The sequence below is a fragment of the Camelina sativa genome, chromosome 2, assembly GCF_000633955.1.
Source record: "Camelina sativa cultivar DH55 chromosome 2, Cs, whole genome shotgun sequence".
NCBI lineage: Eukaryota > Viridiplantae > Streptophyta > Magnoliopsida > Brassicales > Brassicaceae > Camelina > Camelina sativa.
In genome coordinates this window covers 26,841,267-26,860,246 of record NC_025686.1, presented here as the reverse complement: position 1 = coordinate 26,860,246, position 18,980 = coordinate 26,841,267, and the positions used below count along the sequence as shown (strand labels likewise).

The 18,980-nt window shown below is 34.7% G+C and overlaps 2 protein-coding genes and 1 long non-coding RNA gene across 8 annotated transcripts in view; all 3 read right to left on the bottom strand.

Annotated features, from left to right (window-relative positions):
* Positions 1-18,980, bottom strand: part of LOC104741250 (ribonuclease J) — a 29,766-nt gene that overhangs the window by 5,012 nt on the left and 5,774 nt on the right. The gene's annotated exons all lie outside the window — the stretch shown is intronic.
* Positions 9,917-13,811, bottom strand: LOC104741216. 3 transcript variants are annotated; one of them, XR_002036010.1, is made up of 8 exons: positions 13,462-13,811; positions 13,190-13,318; positions 12,995-13,080; positions 12,581-12,869; positions 12,420-12,500; positions 12,276-12,332; positions 12,114-12,194; positions 9,917-9,935 (listed from the first exon to the last, which is right to left on the bottom strand). It is a non-coding gene; the product is annotated as an uncharacterized LOC104741216 (long non-coding RNA). The 3 variants fall into 3 exon arrangements; XR_002036011.1 differs by having other exon boundaries at positions 12,581-13,080; positions 13,177-13,318; XR_002036009.1 differs by having other exon boundaries at positions 12,581-13,080.
* Positions 14,063-17,953, bottom strand: LOC104741227. 3 transcript variants are annotated; one of them, XM_019238298.1, is made up of 10 exons: positions 17,636-17,953; positions 16,890-17,281; positions 16,473-16,773; positions 16,146-16,376; positions 15,889-16,057; positions 15,121-15,382; positions 14,934-15,011; positions 14,687-14,761; positions 14,416-14,522; positions 14,063-14,305 (listed from the first exon to the last, which is right to left on the bottom strand). In XM_019238298.1, exons 1-10 carry the CDS (start codon positions 17,895-17,897, stop codon positions 14,302-14,304), a joined length of 1,881 nt encoding a protein of 626 aa, XP_019093843.1. In that variant the 5' UTR covers positions 17,898-17,953; the 3' UTR covers positions 14,063-14,301. The 3 variants fall into 3 exon arrangements, with proteins under 3 accessions (XP_019093843.1, XP_019093844.1, XP_019093845.1); XM_019238299.1 differs by having other exon boundaries at positions 15,121-15,407; positions 15,914-16,057; XM_019238300.1 differs by having other exon boundaries at positions 15,121-15,419; positions 15,926-16,057.

Genomic DNA, 18,980 nt, shown 5'->3' with positions numbered 1-18,980 from the left:
TAAATGTATATATGCATGTATCATGTATGTATGTGTGTGTGTGTCTTGTGTAATAGTAAAATTGACATGGTTTGTAATATATGTTGACAAATAATGCAGGATGGAGACTAAAGGGATGGAAGAAATGCGAGTGTAGAGAAGATAGTTCAAAAATTCTAGTTGTGGATACTTTACGTTTTCTTTTCTTTTTTTTCTTCTACATGTAAACGGATATCTATAATAAAATGAATATTAATAATAATATTAAGTTTCTTTAGATTCATGTGAAAATAGGATCGATGAACAAATATTTTAAGTGATATTATCATATTTCAATTTTAAACAAAGTACTTTTGGAGAAACAGTGGTGGTGTGGTTTGCCGCCACATGGTTTCACTCTTCATGTCCACATGTTCGACTATATTGGCTCTCTTTCAGATGAAGTCTTAATTTTCGTAGTCAAGAAGAATCTCGGCTCGGTTGTGTTCGGCCACTTGTATTCTTCTAGGTTTGTTTAAATTTTTTGTCATTTAGTTTGTATCTAGATATGGTTGTCTTCGTTGTGATCGATCTCGGAGAAGAAGCCCATCATCAGGTCATTCTTTTTGTGGTACTAGCTAGTATCACTATCGGTATAACACCGGTAAAAACAAAACAAAAAAATTGCTGAGTTTGTTTAGTCAGGTTTGACAATGACACCAAATTATGATGATATCCCCAATTTTGGGATTTTTGGGATTTAGTCCTACTCTTTTATAAAGTGTGAGCCTTTTTATTTCATACTGGTCTACTGGTCTACGTACTCTTTAATTATTTGATTTATTGTTATCTTTCATGCATGGGATCGTAAGTACCCCTTCTAGGTTCATTGCTTTTTAAGTTTTAACTAATAGAACGAGACGACAAAGAACAAGGCAAAATCAGGTGATCAGTATAATCTTGTTATTACTCTCATGAGAAAATGAAAGGATGCATGATAATACGGTGAGTTTAAAGGATAAACGGTGCAATTATATTTATCAATAATTGACTTTTATCAATAATAACAATTAGTAAAAGGTATATATATGGAATTTGTATATATTAGAATTTAGAAAACAATAAATTGATAATAGTTTAAAATATTGTTTGTGATCGATCATGCATGTGCTGTAACAGACATAAGAAGATAATTAGCATCTTATTATATGTGTGCACAAATAAAAAAAAGCATCTTTCTTTTTTTTTAACATTTATTTTCATTTATTTCGAAAAAGAGTTTATAAAGTTACAGAGAAATGATCCACATACGGATACATTTATGAACATAAATAAGGAACGATACAACAAAAAAAGTGAATTTAACGATGCTTCTTGTCTAGAAGAGCTTACTCGCTAACAGATAATCAAATCTGTTATTTTTCTTCTTCGTGTTTGAACCCAAGTCCACCCCAAGTCGTTGCGACTCTTGGCTATCATCCAACTATGAAAATACCAAATTCACTTCGCAATCGTTTAAAACACCAACCGGCAGAAGAAATTGCAGATGATCATTCGCCGGAACCAAACTCTACTGAAGAGATACATAAACTGATAATTATAATAATTACTAATACTAATATAATCCACAGACTTCAATCTTCACTCCAATATCAAGTTTTATCTTGAGACTTCTTAGCCTTCAACTTACGTTAATTGGTAGATAAATTATCTACCATAATGATTTTGGGATCCCATACTCATCGATCAAACTAGTGGAAACGACCACGCTTGAATGATTTAGGAATAACCACCATTGCAAAGCATCATAACGAATAGTCACTATGAGACCCTACCAACGATGTCCCTTGAGGAAGCCTCCGTGGATGTGTGTCAAAGCTGCTGACGTTACAAGGAAACCACCATCGCACTCAAGACAAACAGAATCACTTAATTGTACAAACTAGAGAAAAGATTAAAAACCCGGTCCATATTGAAGAAGATGAAGAGACATATGTGTAGATACATAATTACAAATAAGAAGACAGGGCACGGTACCGACACAAAAGATGCATCGGCCACCGGCCAGATTGGATCGGAAAGAAAAAACTCTCAGATTCCAAAAACCGTTAAAAAAAAAGCATCTTATTATATAAATCTTCGTTCTTAAAGTTAGTAATTCACCAGATCGTGGCACGTGTTAATTTTAACAATCAGAGATTAAAGTTAAAAACTCACCAGATCATGACACGTGTCAATTTTAACAATCAGAGATCATAGTTAGTAAATCATCAGATCGTGACACATGTCAATTTTAAAAAGTTAGTAACTCACCATATTGTGACACGTGTTAATTATAACGATCAGAGATCAAAGTTAAATACTCACTAGATTATGACATTTGTCAATTTTAACGATTAGAGATCAAAGTTAGTAACTCATCAGATCGTGACATATGTTAATTTTAACGATAAAAAATCACAGTTTTCGAGCTTGGTAAAACAAAGCATAATATAATTGTAATCTTCTTATATTAAAAACAAAAGAACTAAAATAAATATATTATGTGCCATCCATATATCTGTTACAAAGATTCTCAACCACTACATGGTAAAATAAATATACTATGTGTCATCCATATTTGGTAAAAAAAGTTCTTTATATATTTTTAAGATTTATTTTTTCAAACAATTTTTAAACCCGCACATCATGCGAGCCCTTATCTAGTTTCTGTTTTTTTAAATACATATAAATTGAATATATATCGTTATAAATTGAATATATATTGTTTTTACCTAAATATTTCACTAAATAATTTTATAGGTGGTGTGGCAGCCTTATAACAATTGTGACCTTAAACTGTCGGAGAAGTATGCATCTCAGTTGCCTATGGTCTTTTCACGCACACCATGTTCGTGCTTTAATGAAGGTGCGTATAATCGTCCAGATGTGTGTTTTAAGCAATTAGGATTAGAGAAGTCGCAAGTCAAAACATTGTGGCCAAAGATTAAGAAAAGGGGGAAATTGAAACTGAGCAAACACAAAAACAAAAATTGGAAATATATCAAAGCTTACTATAAATTCGTGGCTGAGGAGTAGACTAAGCGATATGAAAATTTTATCTGTGAAATTGCTCGAGATGAGGTGACGAGTGTTCTTGAGGTGAGTTGATTATTTAAGTTGTTTTTTTTTGTTTGTCTTTGTGTACTTCGTATTATTGTCTTTGTCTCCTTAATAACAAAGTTTTATTAGGGAGGAAGAGTTGTAAGTGGTGGATATTCTACTTGTCATTCTTTTCAAATTAAACATGAGAGGCCTTATTTGGTCGAAGAGTATGAAGAGGTGATTTTGAATTCTTGATTTAAAAATCAACTTTGATCAAATAACTGAAGAAGGAACAAAATTAAATCAAGAATTCAAAATCACCTCTTCATACTCTTCGACCAAATAAGGCCTCTCAGGTTTAATTTGAAAAGAATGACAAGTAGAATATCCACCACTTGCAACTCTTCCACCCTAATAAAACTTTGTTATTACGGAGACAATGACAATAATACGAAGTACACAAAGACAAACAAAAAAATCAACTTAAATAATCAACTCACCTCAGGAACACTCGTCACCTCATCTCGAGCTATTTCACAGATAAAATTTTCTTATCGCTTAGCCCACTCCTCAGCCACGAATTTGTAGTAAGATTTGACAGATTTCCAATTTTTGTTTTTGTGTTTGCTCAGTTTCAATTTCCCTCTTTTCTTAATCTTTGGCCACAGTGTTTTGACTTGCGACTTCTCTAATCCTAATTTCTTAAAACACACATTTGGACAATTATACGCACCTTCATTAAAGCACGAACATGGTGTGCGTGAAAAGACCATAGGCAACTGAGATGCATACTTCTCTGACAGTTTAAGGTCACGATTGTTATAAGGCTGCCACACCACCTATGAAATTATTTAGTGAAATATTTAGTTAAAAATGATTTATATTCAATTTATATGTATTTAAAAACAGAAACAAGAGTTTAAGGTCTTATGTCTTTTTCTTCCATCTCTTGAAGCTTCTTTTGGTAGTATCCCATAGACTTTACGTTCTTCGTGTCTTTATTTGGATTACTCAATGCCTCCATCCACCCCAAAATCAAGGGAAATCCGGATGGTAGAGAATATAGAGGTGATGATCCACATCTTTCTCTAAGGCATGGAAACCGCTCTAATGCAAAAACCTATAAGAAAAAAGATAAAGAACAATAATTGTCATTGTACATCATTGATTTATTATGAATCATATTAATTAGCTTTTGTTTTTTTAAAGAACTTACCATGAGAGCATACGAGAAACCACATAAGCTTGTGAAATTCCCAACTTTCTTCACTTTTTCTAGAGATTCTTTCATATTCGCCAACATAGCTGCTCCCCAAGCATAGTGGTTGACATTGTTCAATCCAAGAAGTGGTAGGTACATGGGAGAAAAGAGCTGCTGTTGTTTGGGAGAATGACTTCTCCCAACAAGAAGAGGAGATAAGCCGGCTCTAAGTCAATCTCCTCCCCTTGTGGTACCATCTCAAATTCCAGCTTCAATCTTGAGAGATCAATCCGGGACTTCATCATTAATGACTCAGCCCTCTCTTCAGTTATCTGAAAATGATGCATGATTGTATCCTTGAAAGTGAAGCCCTCTCTTCATTTTCGACTGAACTTTTTAAAAATTTATATTTAAATGACTCTTAACCCATACTTCGTACGCAGGGGCGGACCCAGGATAAAAATTGAGGGAGGTCAGTTACAGGGGAAAAAATATTAATTTGACAGATAGGGGGTTTGAACTCGGGTATGGGGAGGTCAACAGTGCAGAATTTACCATATGTTCTACTGAAATTTTACGTAATTACATATAAAAACAAACTATTTATCCAGTTTACCCAAGTTAGGTGACCTACCTCCTTCCTTAGTAAGTTCGTCCCTGGTCGTACGGGTAGAATACCAGTTTCTACAGAATAAGCATTGTTTTAAACAAGCAAAACGAAATGAAAAATACAATAGTGCTTCAATTTGAAACATAAAGGCTACAAACGAACGGTTGATCTTTTCTACCTACAAGATTATATCAAACAATGAACCCTGAGCACCTGAAAAGTGAAAACATGAGACTTTCAGGTTTAATTTAAAACTACTAATATATATAATACTAGAAAGTAGCCCACGCGATGCGTGGGTTATGTGTGCATTATTAATTTGAAATAAAGAATCAAGCTTCTATTCAATTGTATATGAAATATATATGTAATTATTAATATATGCCTTGAAAATTATTTTTCAACTATAATATTTTAATATATAAATTTTATATGATGCTTCATAAAAGAGTCATTTTGAGATAAAAAAAAAAGTTAAATTACACAGAATTGTTGAATATATTTAGACAATATGTTACTATAATAATAGGACCAATGTTTTAGTTACCGAAAGATCAATTTAATTTGGTATTTTCGTTAAGTAATTAAGATAAATTATATTTATTTACATTTTTGTCTTTTTTTGGAAAAAACTGATAAGTAGTCTAAAAAGAAAATTGTTAGACCTTACTATATAACTACTTGGATAGATAATTTAATGTTTTTTTATATATTAATTTTACTTTCATCATCTAAAATTAATACTTAACAACAAATAAATTTAAAAGAAATATCCTCTCTTGTAATCCATTTTCAATAATATTCTTATATATATACCAAAAAACTAAATTCTAAACCATAAACTTCAAATACTAAACATTATCTCTCCATCACTCTTGAATGAACTTGCCTCAATTTTTTTTTTTGTTTTGTGAATGATTTCGTAAATAAAAAAATTTGTCTTTTATATATTTTATTTATGTACCATTTTTTTTTCTATTGCTTGCTTTTTTTATGACTCACCTCTGTATAATTAAATTTTATTTTGCTCGGTCCAAATGTTTGAAGTGTCATTGATATGCTTCCATCTTCATGGATAGTGATTCTCCACAATCCAGCCTGGCCAGTATTGTAATATGAAACAAAATCTCTTTCATCCAACAAAATGAAAATGTTGTCACAAATCATAATCCGGCCTTCTTTCCATTTATCACTGAAAATTTTAAACAGTACATTAGTTTAAAATTATGTGGGACTGTATTAAATGGTTATATTAGACAATACTCCCATGTTCGTGATTAATCCATATTTTAGGATTTTCAAACATATTAGAAACTGACTTTAGTTGCATTATTTTTTTCGATTAACAAATTTCAAACAAAAATATTCAGTTTCTTTTTTGAAGTTTACAATTTGTCACTAATTACTTATTAAAAATATATAGAAAACCTAAATTTTTTTTTTTTGTGCAACATTTTTTCTCTCTAGAAAATTGATTAATAAGGAATGGATGGAGTAGATTTTAGTGAGGAAAACATATTGTTTAATGGGGAAAAAATTATTTTACAAAATATACCTTGTCAATGCATCTATGTAACTATTCTACCAAAAATAAAATTTACGTAACTATAAAAGTTGGAAAATACTTGGCCATGTTTTCACTCTTCTTCGCATATGTAAAACACATAACACATGACATATATCTTGATTATGGAGAAAAAGAGTAAATATATTTTGATTAATTAGAAGGACCTCTTGCTACATATCAAACCTCTGTTTGATCATCGAGGATTGGAGAAGAGTACCATCATATCAAGAAACTTGACAATCTGTTTTCCTCTTGCAGCGATGATGATAAGTTAGAACAGGTTTAAAATTTAAGAGTAAATTTGAGTCCAAATATTTAAGTAAATGTCTACCTATGGCTATATATACATACAATACTATTTGAATGTTAGATAGATGTTACTCTTTTACGTTCAAAATATTTTATTGACAGTTACAAATTTGGGAATTATGGAATTTGGTGTCATAAGTTTTGTAACATAAATATTTGCAACGGAAATCTTTTCATTAGATTAAATACAGTTCAATGCATAGTTATTGAAATTATAAAAACGCATCTCTCTTTAATGCATGGTAAAAGAAATTTGTAACCCGCTACATGATATTAGATATAAAATTTTAATATATTTTCCATGACTTCTAGTATAATATAAACATTATACTTTCTTGCAGGTTTGAGAATTTCGTCGAGGTCTACGTCCACGATTAGTAAGACGTAAACGAAGAGGAAAAATCGTCCGGAATGCTTTCCTCCTACGTTTTTCCTACAACATGTATATCAAATAATGAAACATGAGCATTTGGAAACATGGGACTTTTATTTATTTATTTATTTATCTCAGTCCCTACAACTGAATCTAGAAGCCACACTTTCTTTTTTCAATGTTTTAGGGTCTTTTAGCAACAAAACAGAGTCAGTAAACCAATTTCATGCTTTCTATTTTCACATTTGGGGACCCCAACTGTTTTATGAGAAAATCGCATCTATCTGTTGAAAATATTTTAGTTTTCATTTAGAAAAACTTGCCTGTCGGAGCCAATGCCCTCGATCGTACTCGAATGACTTAGTTTCCTTCTTCACCTTACGTCTCATCTCGCATACCTACAACATTGTATATGAATGAAACATGAGCATTTTGGAAACATGGGACTTTTTTATCTCTGTCTGTACGACTAAATCAAGAAGCACACTTTCTTCTTTCAATTAATGTTTTGGGGCCTTTTAGCAACAAATCTTTAGTTAACATTAAGAAAAACTTGCCTCTAGCCAACCCTCTGGATCGTACTCGGCCGAATGAACCTTCTCCCTAGATTGAAAATACCCATTAATATAACCCTCCTGCATGACGACGAGAGTGGAAACAGTTAAACAGGTTAATGCTCAAATGGTTAGACAATGAAACAATGTTAATTATGATACAAGGAGACAGACAGCGAGAGAGAGGGATAACTTACTTGTTGTGTATGTTCTTCAGTTGAGAGATGCGTCCTGAAATCATCAAGGCTTTCGTAATAACAGAGACACATTTCGCAATAAAATACTGAGGTAGATTCACTTTCACTTTTACTGAACTTCTGAATAGCGCGGCTTCTTGCCTCTAGATTAGAGGAAAAAACGTGTACTCTAGTCTCTGAAACTGTGCAAAAAATTTCACTTTTACTGCAATTATGAAGGTGTTCTCTTGCCTCTGAAAGAGTGGAAAAACTTTCAATTTTACTGCACTTGCGAGGAACGTGTCCACTTGTTTCTGAAAGAGTGGAAAAACTTTCACTTGTACTGCACTTGTGAAGAACGTGTTTTCTTGTCTCTGAAACTGTGGAAAAACTTTCATTTGTGCTGCACTTGTGAAGAACGTGTCCACTTGTCTCTGGAACTGTGGAAAAGAAACATCGTAATTAGTTTAATGGTTATTTCAAACAGTACTGGATGATCGATGAGAGCACAGACAGACAAACAAACACCTGCAAGTAAGTTTTCCCAGAGCCACTCGGCAGAAGTGAGCAGGGGAGACATTTTGCGAGGCCTAGATAAATAAGCCAGAAAAAGCTTGTGTTTGTGCACTTGTAGTAGGGTGACAAGAGAAACTGAATAGATCAGATCCAACCTATCCGTTATGACCATAATAGTAGCCGGAGGAGGATTAGAATCTACCCATTTCTCAATATCTTCGTAAATTAGAGTTTCTTTGTAAGCTGTTTCAACAAAGGAAAGCAGCCATTGATCAGTAGGCACAGATGAATATTTTTAAACCGCCCCAAAATTCCAAAGATGGATAACCAAATGGACTAACCGTAACCGTTATGCACAACATAGATTCCAGTGGAAGAGAGCCCTCGCAGGAGGTGATCAGGGATACGGTTTAGGTCGCCAAAGGCAGTGATGGAGACAGGACCAGAGTAGCCAAGATTCTTGAATGCCGCTTCTAAACTCGGCCGGACCCGACGAGCATCATATCCCTTGGGGATCGGACATTCAAACAAGTCCCACCACACCGCTATCTGAGCTGTCGCGTATTCAGGCGTCGCCGGGTAGTCCCTTGCCCACTTCTCTGTTACACAGTCAACTACTTTCTGCGTAGGGTCTATAGCCTCCTGCTTGACAGAGAGTGGAAACAGAGGTAGTTGCTCAAAATATGTAGTAGACAATGAAACAATTCATATACAAGTATATATATATATATATATATAGAGAGAGAGAGAGAGAGAGGATACGTACTTCTCGTTTATGCTTATAACTCGAGAGATGCTTCCTGAAAATTTCAGGGCTTTGGGAATCGAAGTTGCAAGATTTGCAGTAAAGCGTGGCAGATGATAACTCCTGAACAAGTGGTGCGCTTCTGATCTCATTATTATCATCATCCGCGTACCCTAGTAATCTTTCCCAAACCCACTCTCTACAAGTTTCTAAGATTGTCATATATTGATACTCGATTGAATAAACCAGAAAAAGGTTGTATAGCGTCCGTTGTTGTAGCCGGGCCAGATCCCAAGCGAAGACAGTGTGCACCTGATTGGATATAATCATCATTGAAGCCGGAGCAGGATTTTTACCTCGCCATTCCACCATATCCGCATACATGAGTGCGTTTGTGCTTTCTGTTCCAGTACCAAAATAGAGCAAAAAACACAAAAAGTGAGGTTAAATGTTTAGTTTTGTATGTATATATATACTACCGAACCCGTTCACGTAACAGTGCTACTTCAAGTAGGGTAAGGATAGTGGAAATTTAAACTCTAAACTCCAGAGATCGATAAAATTTGGACTAACCTGGTCTGGTATGTGCAATAGCGACTCCAGTGGAAGAGAGCACTTGCAAGAGGTGATCAGGGGTTTGTGTTTGGTCGCCATAGGCAGTGATGGAGACAGGACCAGAGTAGCCAACACTCTTAAATGCCGCTTCTAAACTCGGACGGAAGAGACGAGCATCATAACCCTCTGGGATCGGACAGTCCTTCATGTCCCACCACACAGCTATTTTAGCAGCCTTCGCCGGTTCCTCCCACCACATTGAGACGAGACTGCTCATTCCTCTAAACCTAAAAATCAAATAACAGACACAAGTCCTTCTTACCAAAGAAAATAACAGACACAAGTCCTCGATCCGTAGTAGGGTTTTTTTCTTTTTATATACAATATACACCAAACTAAATGGGCCTAAAGTGATTTTCCTAATTCAACTCATGCTTCTAAAAGCAAATCTTATTATATAAACCTTGGTTTTCAAAGTTAGTAACTCACCAGATCGTGACACGTGTTAATTTTAACGATCAGAGATCAAAGTTAAAAACTCACCAGATCATGACACGTATCAATTTTAACGATCATAGATCAAAGTTAGTAACTCATCAGATCGTAACACATGTCAATTTTACAAAGTTAGTAACTCACCTGATCGTGACACGTGTTAATTTTAACGATCAAAAATCAAAGTTAAATATTTGCCAGATTATGACACGTGTCAATTTTAATGATTAGAGATCAAAGTGAGTAAAACAAAAATCACAATTTTCAAGCTTGGTAAAACAAAGCATAATATAATTGTAATCTTATTATATTAAAAACAAAACAACTAAAATAAATATACTATGCGTCATCCATATCAAAGTTTCACTGTTACAAAGATTCTCAACCATTACATGGTAAAATAAATATACTATGTGCCATCCATATTTGGTTGTATAATTATACTATATAACCTAGCACATTAAATTTTATATCTTTGTTTGCACAAAAAAAAAAAAAAAAATATGTCTCTATGGTTAGCCAATTTCGGACACTGAATACTGCAACAAGATTTGTGAAGGCACATGCGAAGAAAACGAAGATCATGGAGAACCGATTGGTATTCTTAGGAAAAAAGCTTGAACTAATATTTTATTATATTACAAATCTTATTATATAAAGTTGGGTTTTCAAATTAGCCACATGTCAAGTATACTGATGAAATGTTGACACGTGCCAAAAATTATTATTTTCAAAACAGCTAATTAAAAAAATAATATTAAATCTAAATAAAATTTACATGCTTATCCAAAAAAAATTCTAAATCAAAAAGAAAAATTAACAAAACTAATATATTTTCCATTATAAGCTACTTATGTTATACGTGTTTTCTCAATAAGATTTTGACATGTATAAACAAAAAAATAATTCACTAAGCATGTATATTATTATTAATAAATTATGTCAAAAGAATAAGTTGAGAATAAGTTGAGAATAATTAATAAATTATCCTCCTCTCTAGGATATTGTCGCCCTACTTTTTATTCGGGTAAAAATAAGTTGAGAATTTATGATTCGAGAATATTTGAGACGAGGTTTAAGTTGTTTTGGTAAAATTGGATACTTCTGAAGATTAAATAGGTCGTTGATCCTTAACATGATTATGACATATGTCATGTTTTGGATTGTATATAAAGGTTTTCTATTTTGTATATCTGAATTATCTAAGACTTATATATACCATCATGATTATAATTTTCAAATTTTTATTTTTATTATATTATATTAAATTTCTTTCAATTTCTCAATTTTTATTGGGTTAGTCATAAAATCATTGTAATTGAGTAAATAATTTTCACCAGTTGGTTATCCAAAATATTTGGAGTAAAAAAACTTCATGGTTAAAGAAATTATGTCACAAAATAATTTTAGTAATTATAAGAACTATAATTATGCCAAAATGAAAGTAAAGCAACATAAAATTTGTTTAATTTGTTTAGAAGACATTTTATAGGTGGTGATAAAAAGCATACTTTAACAATAAAATAATTTTGGGTGTAAGAACATATTTTTAATGGTAAAAAATAGAGTAAAATTGTATGTGGTTACTTATTAGATGTTGCTTTGATGAATTTGTTGCATGTAAAATATTTTGTGAATAAGTTGTGAAACGTTTTTGAAATTTGACAATAATAATATTTGTAATGATGAATATTTGGCAAAAGTTTTAGTGGGATATAATTTAGCTTTAAATTATTATAATAAATGTTATAATATATTAAAAATATAGAAATATAAATAAATGTATGAAGGTAAATACAAATATTCTCTAAGTTAAACTATTTATATATTTACTTTAGAAAAAAAAAAATTTCTTTATATATTTTTGAAAAATTGTTTTAAATTTAGGATTTATTTTTTCAAACAATTTTTAAATCCGCACATCGTGCGGGCCTTTATCTAGTTCATTATACAAGAGAAAGGTCTTATACCAGAGTTGACGGGTCAATTGGAGCCATTCTATCCCTCCAAGCTGCCTCTAGATATGTCCTCAACGACATGCCAACAAAGACCTAGGTATAATAAAAACAAATGAAATTTTGTTCTTTTAGCTTCTCTAATGAAAATTGATGCTGCATAATTTTGTTCATTACCACCCAAGATAGGTTGTATGCGTTGAGCCAGTTGTGGTTAATAGATATCGTGTCTTCCTGTAAAAAAGATAATCGAGAAAATTCAAGAAAACAAATGTTGGTGTACATACAATGAGAGGGAAAGAGAAAGAGGGAGAGAGATACCAAGTTATATACTTGATGAGGCCACCCACTGGGAACAAAGATAACTTCACCGGGTTCTTGAATGCACTCAAGCCAGGTGGTCTGAATGCAAACCATAAAATGTGATTAAAGACGTGGTGAAAGAAGAGCTTACAGATTGAGGGAAAGACCAGCTGATTTACCTTCTTAAAAGCGGGGAATTAAGTTTCCTTCACCTCTTTAAAGATGTTATATAAACACAATACTCATCTAACTATAAGGCTAACACATGAGTGAAGAAGAAATGTGGATCACAGACACTTCACAGAAAGGTCAAAAGGTTACATGACCAATAGTAAAAAAAAAAAAAAAAGACTTGCATGTCAGACTTTAAGGAGGAGGAAGAAAAAGCCATCCTTTATTTACAACATACGTTAGTGACCAACTATAAGATCTAAATACAGCAGCGTGTAGAGGTGTCCAAGATCGATCCTGTAGGCAAGAGTACAGAAATCATCAGCTTTATCCAAAGGCCAAAACACTCAAACAGTGTGTTTGATCTTCTTACTCAGACCATATAAACAAACCGATAATCAGAGCAGCTAATTTGATCATACTTCTGGAAATTATCTCTATCCTTCATGCATATGGTAATTGTCTAGATAGATATTAAGCCAATCATCAGAAAACAGCGGCGATACTCCTGCATTCAGCACAATCAACTCTCACATTGATTACATATATAAAGATATTGGTTCTCTCTTTGCTTCACTTAATCTAAAGAGAAAGTAACTTAAACCTCAGATAAGCACCTTGACAAAGTGCCAATCTTTCAGATACAACACAACAGATTCCTTGATAGAATGATTGGCCCATTGCTCCACCAAAGTCACTAACAGACATTTCCAATCTGTGAATTCTCTTGTATCACAATCTGCAACCTGTAAACAATTCATTCCCAAAACCAAATAAAAAGATTCAAATTTTTGTTATTTCCTTTTTAACGAAGTTGGCCTATGGGAGCTAAAAGCTAACCAAAGCTACTAATAATATAGTCTTATGAAAGCATGATGAACCTTTTTACCTGAACTTTACATTTTCCGAAGTGAGTGCCAATGAAGTGGAGATTAGGGCCTCCATTCTTACAGACCCAATCTTCCCGAAATCGTCGGTGAGATCGGAGAATACTACTGGCTGGTTCTTGGCTAAGTATCTATCTATCTCTCTGCAAAAGCAGCGTCGTAACTCAAAAATCTTTACCATTGATTTTCTCAATTTTACCTACTCCTATTTCCCCAACTCTCAATATTTTTCAAGGGCTTGCCCTCTTCTGAGAATGAGAATCTCCGATCAAAAGTCGCCGGTAGAGACGAGTCGACGACAACAGCACAAAAGAGACTCTCTAACTCGCTTAGAGACTTCCTCTACAAAACGCGGCGTTTAGCCCGAAAAATATCTAAAAACGCTGCGGTTAAGGAAGGGTGAAAAAGTCCCGTTATGTACACGGCCCATTTGTTGGCCCATTTGTTGGCTTGCTTACTGTGTATATCAAACGGTGAGGGTGTTGAACTCTCCGTATGGCCCAAGATATAGAAGAGGGAGGAGGTTTTCTGATGGTGTTCCTTTCGAAGTTGAAACTTGAAAAAGATTTCTATGGCATTCAATAAATTTGAAAAACAACAACCTTCAATTTTAAATTACAAATAACATTACTACCATCAGTAACTTGCTTATATAAGCATTGTTTTAAACAAGCAAAACGAAATGAAAAATACAATAGTGCTTCAAATTGAAACATACAAACGAAAAATTACACAGCTTCCACGACTCATAGTGATGACGACTTGGTAACAAATTTCACCGCTGCTCTTTCTTGTAGGTTTGAGATCCGTCCCCAATACTTTCCTCCTATGTTTGATCTCTTCTACCTACAAGAAGATATCAAATAATGAAACAATGAGCCCTTGGAAAATTGACAACATGAGACTTTCAGGTTTTATTTTAAATTACTAACATATATTTATAAAATACACATTACTCTTTCTTGCAGGTTGGAGACTTTCGTCGAGGTCTACGCCCACCACGATTAGTAAGACGTAAACGAAGAGGAAAAATCGTCCGGAATGCTTTCCTCCTACGTTTTTCCTGCAACATTGTATATCAAATAATGAAACATGAGCACAAAACAGAGTCAGTAAACCAATTTCATGGTTTCTATTTTCACATTTGGGGACCCCAACTGTTTTTATGAGAGAAATCGCATCTATCTATCTGTTGAAAATATTTAGTTTTCATTAAGAAAAACTTGCCTGTCGGAGCCAATGCCCTCGATCGTACTCGGCTGATTTAGTTTCCTTCTTCACCTTACGTCTCATCTCATAAACCTACAACATTGTATATGAATGAAACATGAGCATTTGGAAACATGGGATTTTTTTCTTTTTCTTTTTTATCTCTGTCTCTACGACAGAATCAAGAAGCACAGTTTCTTCTTTCAATTAATGTTTTAGGGCCATTTAGCAACAAATCTTTAGGTTAACATTAAGAAAAACTTGCCTCTCGCCAAGCCTCTGGATCGTACTCGGCCGAATGAACCTTCTCCCTAGATTGAAAATACCCAATAATATGACCCTCCTGCTTGACAACGAGAGTGGAAACAGTTAAACAGGTTAATGCTCAAAATGGTTAGACAATGACACAATATTAATTATGATACAAGGAGACAGAGAGAGGGATAACTTACTTGTTGTGTATGTTCTTCAGTTGAGAGATGCGTCCTGAAATCATCAAGGCTTTCGTAATAACAGAAGCATATTTCGCAATTAAATGTTGAGGTAGATTCACCCCTATCACTTTCACTTTTACTGAACTTCTGAATAACGTGTCTAAATGCCTCTGAACAAGTGGAGAAAACGTGTACTCTTGCCCCTGAAACTGTGGAAAAACTTCCACTTTTACTGCCATACTGAAGAAGGTGTTTTCTTGCCTCTGAAAGAGTGGAAAAACTTTCACTTTTACTGCACTTGCGAGGAACGTGTCCACNCCCTAGATTGAAAATACCCAATAATATGACCCTCTGGATCGTACTCGGCCGAATGAACCTTCTCCCTAGATTGAAAATACCCAATAATATGACCCTCCTGCTTGACAACGAGAGTGGAAACAGTTAAACAGGTTAATGCTCAAAATGGTTAGACAATGACACAATATTAATTATGATACAAGGAGACAGAGAGAGGGATAACTTACTTGTTGTGTATGTTCTTCAGTTGAGAGATGCGTCCTGAAATCATCTAGGCTTTCGTAATAACAGTAGCATATTTCGCAATTAAATGTTGAGGTAGATTCACCCCTATCACTTTCACTTTTACTGAACTTCTGAATAACGTGTCTAAATGCCTCTGAACAAGTGGAGAAAACGTGTACTCTTGCCTCTGAAACTGTGGAAAAACTTCCATTTTTACTGCCATTCTCAAGAAGGTGTTTTCTTGCCTCTGAAAGAGTGGAAAAACTTTCACTTTTACTGCACTTGTGAGGAACGTGTCCACTTGTTTCTGAAAGAGTGGAAAAACTTTCACTTGTACTGCACTTGTGAAGAACGTGTTTTCTTGTCTCTGAAACTGTGGAAAAACTTTCACTTGTACTGCACTTGTGAAGAACGTGTTTTCTTGTCTCTGAAACTGTGGAAAAGAAACATCGTAATTAGTTTAATGGTTACGTCAAACAGTACTGGATGATCGATGAGAGGACAGACAGACAAACAAACACCTGCAAGTAACCTTTCCCAGAGCCACTCGGCAGAAGTGAGCAGGGCAGACATTTTGCGAGGCCTACATAAATAAGCCAGAAAAAGCTTGTGTTTTTGCACTTGTAGTAGCTTGACAAGAGAAACTGGATAGACCGGTTCCAACCTATTCGCTATGACCATAATAGTAGCCGGAGGAGGATTAGAATCTACCCAAATCTCAATATCTGAATAAATTAGAGTTTCTTTGTAAGCTGTTTCAACAAAGGAAAGCATTGATCAGTAGGCATAGACGATGAATATTTTTAAACCGCCCTAAATTCCAAAGATGGATAACCAAATGGACTAACCGTAACCGGTATGCACAACATTGACTCCAGTGGAAGAGAGCCCTACAAGGAGGTGATCAGGGATACGGTTTAGGTCGCCAAAGGCAGTGATGGAGACAGGACCGGAGTAGCCAAGATTCTTGAATGCCGCTTCTAAACTCGGCCGGACCCGACGAGCATCATATCCCTTGGGGATCGGACATTCAAACAAGTCCCACCACACCGCTATCTGAGCTGTCGCGTATTCAGGCGTCGCCGGGTAGTCCCTTGCCCACTCCTCTGTTACACAGTCAACTACTGTCTCCGTAGGGTCTATAGCCTCCTGCTTGACAGAGAGTGGAAACAGAGGTAGTTGCTCAAAATAGGTAGTAGACAATGAAACAATTGATATACAAGTATATATATATATATAGAGAGAGAGAGATAGAGGATACGTACTTCTCGTTTATGCTTATAACTCGAGAGATGCTTCCTGAAATTTTCAGGGCTTTGGGAATCGAAATTGCAAGATTTGCAGTAAAGCGTGGCAGATGATAACTCGCCCGTGTCACTGCGCTTCTCCTGAACAAGTGGTGCGCTTCTGGTCTCATCATCCGCGTACCCTAGTAATCTTTCCCAAACCCACTCTCTACAAGTTTTCAGGATTGTCATATATTGATACTTGATTGAATAAACCAGAAAAAGGTTGTATAGCGTCCGTTGTTGTAGCCGGGCCAGATCCCAAGCGAAGACAGTGTGCACCTGATTGGATATGATCATCATTGAAGCCGGAGCAGGATTTTTACCTCGCCATTCCACCATATCCGCATACATGAGTGAGTTTGTGCTTTCTGTTCCAGTACAGAGGAAAAAAAAGGATTACTTTAGCTAAATTAACTTATTAACCGTTTGCTTAACCAAAACAAAACAGAGCAAAAACACAAAAAGTGAGGTTAAATGTGCTTTCTGTTCCAGCCAGTACCAAGGAAAAAAAAGGATTAAGTCAGCTATTAACTTATTAAGCGTTTGCTAAATTATTTTACTAATTATTATTTGGGAGTTTATTAAATAAAAGAAATAAACAGAACAGAGCAAAACACACACAAAAAAAGTGAGGATACTACCGAACCAGTTCCCGTGTCAGTGCTACTTCCAGTTTAAATATATAGAGGAAATTTCCAGAGATCGATAAAATTTGGACTTACCGGGTCTGGTATGTGCAACAGCGACTCCAGTGGAAGAGAGCACTCGCAGGATGTGATCAGGGGTTTGTGTTTGGTCGCCATAGGCAGTGATGGAGACAGGACCAGAGTAGCCAACACTCTTGAATGCCGCTTCTAAACTCGGACGGAAGAGACGAGCATCATAACCCTCTGGGATCGGACAGTCCTTCATGTCCCACCATACCGCTATTTTAGCAGCCTTCGCCGGTTCCTCCCACTTCCTTGAGACGACGAGACTGCTCATCCCTCTAACCCTAAAAATCTAATAACAGACACAAGTCCTCCTTACCAAAAAAAAAATAACAGACACAAGTCCTCGATCCGTAGTAGGGTTTCTTTCTTTTTATATACAATATACACCAAACTAAATGGGCCTAAATGATTTTCCTAATTCAATATAATTAATTATTTGCAGTATTTTTATTTAGCTGTTTTTATAAGCAGTAGAATAGAAAAATGTGGATCGAAATTGCATCAGAACATATGTATGTAAAAAAAAAACTAGACTTGAGGGGTCAATTGGAGCCTGTCCATTCCTCCAAGCTGCCTCTAGATATGTCCTCAACGACATGCCAACAAAGACCTAGAGGTAAAATAAAAACAAATGAAATTTTGTTAACTTTATTGAAAAATTGATGCTGCATAATTTGAGAAAACTTTGACGACATGACATAGAATGGCTATGGGGAAAAAAAATTGCTACCAGGAGTTGGTAAACTATACAAAACATAGTCAAAGCTAAAATATGAGAGAAGAAGATGCATTAAAAGCATTACATTAATTTGGATTTAATCAAGAATTAGTGTTTGGATATGAAATCAAACCGAGCAGAACCAATATAAACCCACATTACCATCCAAATTTGAACAAAATCCGGTTTATAAATGTGTTGTAAGCCAAACCGAATTTAAAAACTAAACCAAAAAAGACTTGTCTAGGCTTTCTTCTACCTTGAGCATTTGGATTCTGCTTTGATAGCTTCTACAGACAAAATCATCTTACATGTTACATACATATAATATAATGAATGCCCTCTGTTCAATTTAAGAAACTTGGAGATAGATTCTTTTGGGCAGATAACTTAAGATGCAGGTGTGCCTAACTCTGACAAAATGTTGTTCATATCCTCAAAATGTGGCCAACTCGTCTTGCTTCTTTCCTCAGCCTTGCACTCCTGCCAAAAAGAAAATGTGTAGATCAATCTTACTTGCTTTTTATCTTTTAAACATGAACATCAAATCAACAGCTACATACAGATATTCATATGTTCAAGAGACGAACCTCGTATTTTTGAATAAGTGACGCCCAGAGAGACTTGCATTGTCCC

Coding starts and splice junctions, on each gene's coding strand:
- LOC104741227 (XM_019238298.1), bottom strand. CDS start 17,897: ATGAGCAGTCTCGTCGTCTCAAGGAAGTGGGAGGAACCGGCGAAGGCT. Junction 16,774..16,889: donor GTTATAAGCATAAACGAGAA/GTACGTATCCTC, acceptor TCTGTCAAGCAG/GAGGCTATAGACCCTACGGA. Junction 15,012..15,120: donor CTGAAGAACATACACAACAA/GTAAGTTATCCC, acceptor GTTGTCAAGCAG/GAGGGTCATATTATTGGGTA.